Consider the following 9,756-nt stretch of genomic DNA (forward strand, 5'->3'; position numbering starts at 1 on the left):
TGTTTAAAGAAGATTAAAGCATGAATACAGATACCATTTTTATCCTCAGCGTTTATTCTATTTATTGCTATCTTTGCAGGTGGTATCTTATTTAGTTTCAGCTGCACTGGGTCATTGTTGCTTTGTGTGGGTTTTCTCTAATTGCGGAGAGTGAGGGCTTCTCATTTTGGTGGCTTCGCCTTGTTCTAGGCGTGTAGGCTCCAGTAGTTGTGGCTTGAGGGTTCCAGAGTGCAGGCTCAGTAGTTGTGGTGCACAAGCTCAATTGCTCCTTGGCATGTGGGGTCTTCTGGACCCAGGGATCAAACCTGTGTCCCCTGCACTGGCAGGTGGGTTTTTATCCACTGTGCCTCCAGGGAAGTCTTGTAGGTGGTATTTCTTGAATAGTATATTGTTATTTTCTTTCTATATATTTCTATGTGTAGGATTCTTGTATATTTTAGAATTCATAACATTACTATTTAAAGATTTAACTCAGTAATCAAATTTATCACCTGAGTTTATTCCAACTTTTGTTCCTAAATAAAAATTAGATCAGTGAAATGAAGTATTTGTGAGCTTTTTATTAAAAACAGTTGGAGATTCATAGGGTATATCTAGTATTTTGAGCATTCTTGAGAAAGATACGGAACTTTATGATTAGAAATCATAGGTCTTTTTTTGGCTTAAATAAAAATATAAAGCTGGTTAGAATGCTAAGGACATAGAAGATATACATCTTTGTGAGTGATAGAAAGTTCAGTCAATCCAGGAGTTAGAAAACTTTAATTGCAGTATATTTCCAAAGCGATATACAAACATGTATGTGATATAAGTCCTAAAAGTTGGAGAAGTTTGTGGAGGAGGAGGTCCATTAAAGGACACAGATTTGGGGTTGGTAGAGAATGTGATTCATAAGCTTAAGCAAGCTAAATTAAGGTAGAGGCATCTGAGGTGGGAATAAGAAGAAGACTAAGGATTGTATTAAGGAATAGTGAATTACAGGAACCAGGATAAAGGGACAAAATTGCGCTTGATTTATGGAGGACTTTGACAGACTGAGAAATTTATATTTGAGGTATCTATTGTAAAGCATTAAATAGGGAGACTATTTGTTCAGAGCAGGTTGGATTAAAAAGAGAGAAACTGACCAGGAGGCTATTACATTTATTCAGCAATAAAGGATGGGCAGTGAGAAAAATTACTGTGAAAGAAAATTGGGAAGTGGACTTGTTTAATGAATGTAAAAGAAGAAAGACTCAAGACAGGACTAAGGAAATAGTGATGGTAGGCATAAGGAATTTAGGGAGAGCAAATGGTTGCGGGGTGGGGGGCCTTCCTTGATAGCTCAGTTGGTAGAGAATCTGCCTGCAATATCTGCCTGCAATATAGGAGACCATGGTTCAATTCCTGGGTCAGGAAGATCCCCTGGAGAAAGAGATAGGCTACCCACTCCAGTATACTGGCCTGAAGAATTCATGGACTGTATAGTCCATGGGCTCACAAAGAGTCAGACACAATTGAACGACTTTCAGGTGGTTTGTGAGATGTTCAGAAAAGTGATTTTAGTGTTTTAGAAGAGTTGAAGGAGATGGTAGGGCACCTGAAGGGAATCGGCCTTTGGGTACATGGAGAAATGAGGCAAGAATGCATACAAAAAGTAAAAGTGGAGAGATTTGGAAGCCACCTTAATAAAGATGAAAGTTGAAATCTCAAAATAGCTACATTTGTTCTTTTTTTTTTTTTTAAGACACAGTAAGGAAGCAGAGGCCCAAACAAGAACATAGAAAGTTGTAAAGGGAGAGCACAAAGTGGTAAGAAAACCAGGAGTGCAGTGTAATGAAAGCAAGGAAAGCTATTTTAAAAACTTGATGTTGCAGTTCTCTTTCTGAGAAGTGAAAGCTGAATATCACTAGAAGGATGCTGCAGGTAATTGTAAAACATGCTTTGAGGATTTAATGGTTGATAGGTTAAAAATGTCTATAATGCTGAGGAAAATACCCCATGTGCATCTGATTTGTTGCCTTGCAATTGAGTTTAAGGTGATTTGGGATAGAGGAGTTCAGCTAGCTATGCTCCAGTTTTTTCTCTTCTTTCAGAGTATGAGGAAGTCTTAAGAACAAATACTTACTGGGTAGTATTTGTATTGCACTGTTTGACATAGGGCTTTTTCTTTATTCCCAATAACAGATCACTTTTTTCTCCTGATGTCTCCCTTCAGCTAGATATTACTCTTCCTAATGATGAGTAGAAAAAAATTTCTGACCCATTACTTTTCTACCAAAGTTGGGAGATGGAAATGCCATAGAAATACTGATTTGAGTGTATGTAATGCATTTTTTTTTTCTGTGTATTTATTTACAGATGGGGCATGACTGGGGTTGGTTGGATTCTGAACAAGACTATCCCAATGACTCTGAGTTGAGCAATGACTGCAGGTCCCTCTTCAGCTCATGGGACTCCAGTTTTGATCTTGATCTGGGCAGCTGGAGGGAAACTGAGAAGCCAGGGGCTGAGGAACTAGAGGAAAGCAGCCCAGGGAGAGAAGCTAGTGAGCTGCTTGTGAGGGACGGAGGCAGTGAGGAATCTCAGGAAGAGGCAGAGCAAGTCAGCCGCCAGAACCTCCTCTTTCTTTCTGAGGTAATGGGGAGCAATTATTTCCAAAGGTGGAAGTCTCAGCTTCCTAAGAGAATGCTTACCCATACATATTTCTACCACTCTGTATATTGTTTACCAAAATATAAGGTCTATGTTGGCAGGAATTGAGCTGATTGCTATGTCTCCTGCACTTGGTGCTGATAAAAAACATGTCCCAGATAATGTACTTTTTGACAATGTTCTAAGAGCCCAGTCATTATGAGCCTGAATCATAGGAATTTCTGTATGTAGGACTGTCTTAGGAGGATCCTTGCAATTCATTCTTTCATACTCAGGTGAGGTGACACTTGCCCAGACTCCCCTTTAAGTTTATAATGTTAAGACTTCTGGGCAGTATTTTGCAGTGTTTTTATTTCCCTGGTTAAGGGCTGAGGACCAGGAATAAACAGAACTGGACAGAGAGTTTATGTGGCAACTATACACATTTAGGAGAACCTAGGTCAAGATCAGTAAAAATCTAGTTTGTGGCAGAGTTTTCAGCAGTTTTTTAGATAGTCATTACCAGTTGATTAGAGTTGACACTTGGGATGGAAAATTAGAACTTAAGCTTCTTGAGGCAAGAATCCTGTCTATCTTGTTTACTGTTAAGTCCCTACCAACTAGCCCAGTGCCTATGTATATAAGATATTTGACAAATTTAAAAAGACTGAATGAATCAATTAACCCTACCATTTCAGTCTTAGTCGCAGTGGCAGCATAATGTGGCATTATTAATATGTAGATGATCATTTCCACTGATGTTCTTATACATCTGACAATAAACTGTGGTTGCAGGTAGCTTATTTAATGGAGCCGTTGTGCATTAGCAGCAAAGAATCAAGTGAAGGCTGCTGCCCTTCATCTGGTACCAGACAAGAGGCAAGGGAAATTGAAGCTACTGAAGGAAAGGGGGAGCCCTACAGAGAACCTGAAGAACTTTCAGCCAAGGAAGGCCACTTAGTCGCTGAGAAGTCATCACTGGGAGAAAATGGAAGGCCAGAGGTGACTCCACCTCCCTCAGATATTTCAGCACTTCAGGAACAATCCATAGAGAGCAAAGAGGTATAAGTGAATAACTTAAACCAGCTGTCTGATTGGTCCTGTGCACAGACAGGCAGAGCAGAATGTTTAGAGCACATAGGCTGACTCCAGAGTTCAATTACTTGGGTCTTAAATCGTGGTTTTAGCATCAGCTATGTAGGCTTAGGCATGTTAGTGAATATTTTAGAACCTCAGTTTTCTCTGCTGAAATGAAGTAATAGTGTTCTGTCTCAGGTGTGCTGTGAGGATTAGATGAATAATTCATGTGCAGCACTTAGCACAGTACCTGGCTCATAGTAAGCCGTCAGTAAAAGAATGCCATTATCATTAATATAATCTGAGCAGCTAGAGTGGTTAGCTCCAGGGCAACAAGTAATGACAGTTTTAAAAGAAAACAGCATCTATCTAGACTTGAGTATATTGCTTTTTCATTTCTTGGGGGGCTATAGAGTCAGAGTTCTCTAAGAGTTCTCCATTGCATTAGGTCTAGCTAAACCACCTTTTTCTAACTTATTCTATAACTTTATTTAACTGACCTCTTCTTACCTTAAGATCAGCCTTCTTTTACCCCATGAAAGAAAAATTACCTTGAAGATAGTAAATACCTTTCTAAACTTTGCTTTGTTTCTTGGCATTCCCAGGGGGGAGTTCAGCAAGAATCCAAAGAGGAGGACCAGGGTGAAGGGTATGTGTCAGAAATGGAGGACCAGCGTTCTTCAGGTGAGTGTGATGATGGCTGCAGCGCCCAGGAGACTCCTCTGGTGGATATCCTTTTCAGTCGTGCTACCTCCTCAAAGCTGTAAGTATAGATTTTTATCCAAGATTGTTAGGATTCATACTTTTACTTGTCTTTATGCCTATTTGAATTTGTTGCCATGAGCATTGATTACTTTTGTAATTTGAAAAATAGAATTAGAGTTGGAAAACACTAGAAATAGAATTAAATACAATTCTACTATATAAATAGTAGTCTCTATGCTTTCACCTTATAAAATAGGACTGTTTCATCAACATTAAGAATCTCTTTCATAAGTAATGCTTGTCTCTATGTTTATTCAGGAAATATTGATGAGTCAGCTTGTCACTCAAGTCTAATATATAAACTGTACTTTTAAAAATACTAAAACATCTCTTATTAACTTGAAGTTAAAAAGTATTTCTAAGATATTATGTCCCTTGTTACTTTTTATCACAGGTCTTGGGAAATTGTTTATAATTTTTTTTAGCATAAATAACTCTAAGCCACAGAGCACGTTTTAGAATGTTAATTTTTTTTCAGTGAAGTGAATTTCTTTTTAAATCAGAAAAACAAGGTATTTCTAGTTTTAGTAACAAATAGTTCCTCTTCTGGGCCTAGTCTGGTGTCTATGTATTGAGAGAAGATAGCATGAACTGTTTTTTCTTCTTCACTACATCCTAGATCCATCCACATTATCTGTGGTAAGGCAAACCAATAATTATTTTAGCCTAAGGTCTACCACTGAACCATGCATATATATTCTTGTAAATAGTAGATTTCAAATTTTTGTTACACAAGTAGAATACAGCTAAAAACCTAGATGTTGAAGAATTACTTCCTTTGCTTTTCTATAATTGCCTTTGTAAGTATGAGCAGATGGCATGTGATGACTATCCCCCAAACAGGAAATCGCTAATCTGGGACGTTTTTTCTCATGACATGTCAGCATCTTGAAATGCAAACTCCACACTCTTATCTTAGAATTTAGGTTAAACATAAAATCTTTATTAGAAAGCTGTAGATACTAGTAATTGAGTCTTCTTGACTAGATAGCTTAAGGAGAAACAGGTATTTGAGTTCAGTGTTGTCATTGTGGAAGCTTAAAACTACTTTGGAAGATAGACATTCCTTTGGTCCCTCTCTTCTGGCTTCTTCCTTAGTCTGTACTGACTCTCGGGGTAAAGTAGAACTTTTGGAGTACCACTGTTAAGTCTGCAGGTCCTTTTTACTCCCACAATTTTACTTGTAGTTGCTTGGCATGCATTCCCAAATAGATGGAAATAAAGGTAAGCAAGGGGTTGTTTCTTAAAATATTGCAAAGGTGATTGATTATGAAGTTATCGAGCTTATCGCAGTACATTTTACATAATGGAAACTTAATATCTCTTTTGTGGATATATGAACAAAACTGTATCAGAACTAGGGACTTATTGTTTATCCTGGCTGACTGACCAGAAACAAAGGAAGAGGTTTGCTTTGGGCTTTAAATGTCTTGTTCTTGTAGGGTTCTGGGCTTAAGGATAAATTGATTTTTGTGGTATATAATTTAGATACAAGTGAGATAGTGCATTATGAAAATGAATTGTTATATGGAGTTGTTCAAACTGGAGAAAGATGAAATATGAGTTGTGTTCAAATGGATGCACACAATATGGTACATAAAGCAAAACGAGGGTGTAAAACCTTATGTGTGAAGAGAGTCCGTTTAGACAGAATAAGGCAGTGTATAAAGTATGAAGTGTAACATGATATTTAACTTTGGAGTAAATAGAAAACTTGCCAACTGGGAAAACTATAAAATGAAATAAAACGAGCAGTTGTACCTCTAAAGAAAAAACTAAATAAATTAGGCAGTTTAGCCCAGAGAAGGAAGGACCATGAGGAGAAATGAATTTGTCTTGGTATTTTAAAGTTACTATACAGAAAAGAAAATGAAACAGAAAAATATTTAAATTGTATAGCATTCAGGTGAAGTTTGAGAGAATTCCTTGGGATATGAAACCAAGTTTTGTCCCCCACTATGGAAACATGGGAGAAATACTTATTAATGTGACATATTTCTGTATAAAAAGAGGACCAGATTCATGTATCAAATATTCCTTTGAGCACTTAATATGTGCCAGGAACTTGGGAGACATCAGTAAACAAAGACTACACTCATAGACCAGTTGTTTAGAGTCATAGGTGCTGAAGTGCAAGATTGCAAAAGGCACAGGCAGTTGCTTATAAGAATGTTACAACTTCATTTGCTAATAGTGATCAGTAGAGAATACTTATAGTCTAGCGTCCTTTATGGAAGCCTTAAATATGTTTTCATTCCTGTGATGTTATTTCCTTCAGATGTTAGCTAGGGGCACTATGTGTTAGGGAAAAGTCATTGCTCATCTAGGGGGACCAGAACACCATATGTGAAATTACTGTTTCTTTTCTGTCCTATTTTATCCCGTAGGTCTGATCTATGCCATGGTGATCCTGTTCAGGATCACTTGCTATTTAAGAAGACTCTCCTGCCAGTCTGGAAGATGATAGCCAGTCACAGGTAGGACTCCAAGCCACTCTGGAAATTCACAACCACTCTTCTCATTTAGGGTGACTTTCTAGAGTTTCTTCATTCTCTCTCGATTTGTTCCTTATCAGGTTCAGCAGTCCGTTTCTGAAGCCTGTGTCAGAAAGGCAGGCCCCAGGATACAAGGATGTGGTGAAAAGGTCAGTGGAAAAGGGGTCAAGAAAGGTTGGTTGCTTTTATATCTGTCTTTTCATACTTTATTTTGCATCTGTTAGATTATTTCCTTATTTCATTTACATTACTTAAGCTCAAGATATATTTTATAGCTGAATATGTTCATAAAGTTATGATAAGCTCAGTCTTTATTTGAGAATGTAAGGAACAACAGGATAAAGAGGCCTTTTTTCATTATTGACTTTTCAGTAATATGATCCTTTTGTTATAATCTTACATTAGCCTTTGGTAGTTTTTGACACTTATTTTGGAGGAAAACTTTGAAAGGAAAACTGTATTCCTTCAGGCAGTTATAAGCATGCAAGGCAAAGATGGTAATCCAAATGGATTTTACAAACACTGGTTGATTGCAGTATTTTGGATTTTTATATCATGGTTCATCTAAAATGCTATCATAAACTAGTGTGTCAGTGTATAAAAGATCATAAAAGAACCTTTGGAGACAGACTCCTTAATTCTGTATATGGGAAAACTAAGACTCAGAGGTGATCATCACTTGTCTGTGATGAAAAGTGAATAGCAGAGCGAAAACTAAACCGGAGTCTTACTTACCTCCCCAGTCCTCTTTCTACTCTGCTGTGTCTTCTCTTATACATCCACTCTCTGTTATGTCCCGTTATATAATATTTATCTTAATATTCATTTTGTCTTCATGAAAGGAGAAAAAACTCTGAGATTTTGATTATATAGTAAAAACTGTTGATTAAATACCTAGTGTATGACTACACCTTGTAAACCGTCAATAACTCCCATGTGACAAATTGGAGCTTTTTACAACTTTGATACCGCCAACTGTAAAATGTAATGGCTGGTCGTATGGGCTCTGGAGTCAGGCTGCTTCTGAATTAGAATCTAAGTTGTGTGACTTTGGGCAAGTACCTAACTTCTTTAGATCTCAATTTTCTCATTGCCAGTTGTGATCATGGTACTTACCATATAGGTTTATTGAGAGGATTAAGTGAGTTAATATAGAAAATACCTAGTATAGCACTCGACTTTTTGTAAGCAGTCGTTATGTTAGCTGCTATTGCTATTTTATATCTAATGGGGATTGTTATCTTTACTACTTTTTTCATTAAGAGCTGGTTAGTTTTTCAAGAAAGCATGTTAGGTCACCACATGTTCCACATGAAGGTTTGATTTCCTCTGGTTTCTCTTGGCCACCTGTAGACCCATGGACTTAACTAGCCTGAAAAGGAATCTGTCCAAGGGACGGATTCGCACCATGGCTCAGTTCCAGCGGGACCTGATGCTGATGTTCCAAAATGCTGTGATGTACAATGACTCTGATCATCACGTATACCATATGGCTATGGAGATGCAGCGAGAAGTCTTGGAGCAGATTCAGGTACTGCAGGTAGAGAGCTGCAAGAAAAAGGAGTGTAGTTTCTAGAATCTGATTTTAGAAAGTCTTGTGAGAATAAGGGTGATGTTGAAATGACCTTGTTCTCCCAGAGTTTATGTTTAGAGGTGATTCAAGGCCCTGAAGGGTTGATATTGTTACTGCTCCTCTGTGGAACCAGCTTTAATAGATGGTGAAGTAAAATACTCTAGGAAGGCAGGCAGCAGTAAAGAGCTCTTAGTGACCTGGGGATAGATAAGGAAGTAATGGGTGCATCTACTTCCAGAGCCTCAAGTCAGAGGGCTAAACATGAACACCTGAGGCTGGAGTCACTGTCCATTTTTTGACACTATGTTGATATTAATATATGTGCACATTGTCCCATCTGTAGAAGATAAGATATGGTAGCCAGAAGACATTTGAGGGTTTGTTTTTTGGGCAGCATCTTATTGATACTTTAAAGAAAAAAACATGGTTGAATCTCTGCAGAGAAAGAAATAAAATTGCATTCAAACCTCCATAAAGATTCATAGCTGCTATCTGCCTTGACCCTGTAGGTGCTGAGTATTTGGTTAGACAAAAGAAGAGACTTAAATAGTCTGGAATGAAAACTAACCAACCCTATGGATGATGGAAAACCTGTTTGGCTAACTTGGAGCTGCTTTCCTGAACTTTTCTGGATTTTGGACCTTTCTTTGAGACTCTGACTTATTGAAGATTCCAATACTTGCTTACCATTTTTCTGTTGTCTTTTCTAATAAGAATTATACCTTAACTTACAACCAAAGAGTTAAAGGTGCTTGTGGACATGATATAAAGAAAACACAGAAAACTGAGATTTGGGGTTATGCCATATATGTTGCCTACATTTTTGTTCTGTAAGGTTAATTTAGAGATAAATAGATTAAACTTCTTTAAATAAATACTTCTCTTTAAATAAATGTTAATTCGCAAGTCAAAAATTACCTTTTAATGAGTATAGAAGCTGGCAGTAGAGGGGATAACATTGTCTGGTGAAATATGGAAGGTATCTGACACAGATTTTCTTACATAGAATGGAAGGTGCTGGGGGTAGGATGAGGGAGAGCACCAATGATTTATCTCATCATTTGTAAAGTGGAGATAATACAAGTGTCCTTTGAATGACTAGGAGGATGAAATAAAATAAATTATGAGGAAAATGTTAGAAAACATCTACTGCTTTTAAGATTTGCAAGGGGGTAAAAATCCCTGTGGTGGGTTCCCTTTCTTGGCTAAAAGGAGCTAGCCAAAGACTGTGAA

The 9,756-nt window shown here is 37.6% G+C and overlaps 2 protein-coding genes across 2 annotated transcripts; both read left to right on the forward strand.

Annotated features, from left to right (window-relative positions):
* On the forward strand, positions 2,313-6,748 carry LOC102186477 (bromodomain-containing protein 8-like). Its single transcript, XM_018050333.1, has 3 exons — positions 2,313-2,616; positions 3,409-3,675; positions 4,296-6,748. Exons 1-3 carry the CDS (start codon positions 2,341-2,343, stop codon positions 4,455-4,457), a joined length of 705 nt encoding a protein of 234 aa, XP_017905822.1. The 5' UTR covers positions 2,313-2,340; the 3' UTR covers positions 4,458-6,748.
* Positions 6,271-9,668, forward strand: LOC108633314 (bromodomain-containing protein 8-like). Its single transcript, XM_018051648.1, has 5 exons — positions 6,271-6,294; positions 6,745-6,932; positions 7,031-7,099; positions 8,304-8,481; positions 9,033-9,668. The coding sequence occupies exons 1-5, from the start codon at positions 6,271-6,273 to the stop codon at positions 9,081-9,083; spliced, it is 510 nt and encodes a 169-aa protein (XP_017907137.1). The 3' UTR covers positions 9,084-9,668.

This window comes from Capra hircus, chromosome 7 (genome assembly GCF_001704415.2).
Source record: "Capra hircus breed San Clemente chromosome 7, ASM170441v1, whole genome shotgun sequence".
NCBI lineage: Eukaryota > Metazoa > Chordata > Mammalia > Artiodactyla > Bovidae > Capra > Capra hircus.

Coding starts and splice junctions, on each gene's coding strand:
- LOC102186477 (XM_018050333.1), top strand. CDS start 2,341: ATGGGGCATGACTGGGGTTGGTTGGATTCTGAACAAGACTATCCCAAT. Junction 2,617..3,408: donor ACCTCCTCTTTCTTTCTGAG/GTAATGGGGAGC, acceptor CTGTGGTTGCAG/GTAGCTTATTTAATGGAGCC. Junction 3,676..4,295: donor AATCCATAGAGAGCAAAGAG/GTATAAGTGAAT, acceptor TGGCATTCCCAG/GGGGGAGTTCAGCAAGAATC.
- LOC108633314 (XM_018051648.1), top strand. CDS start 6,271: ATGAGGAGAAATGAATTTGTCTTG. Junction 6,933..7,030: donor AAGATGATAGCCAGTCACAG/GTAGGACTCCAA, acceptor GTTCCTTATCAG/GTTCAGCAGTCCGTTTCTGA. Junction 8,482..9,032: donor AAGTCTTGGAGCAGATTCAG/GTACTGCAGGTA, acceptor TTGACCCTGTAG/GTGCTGAGTATTTGGTTAGA.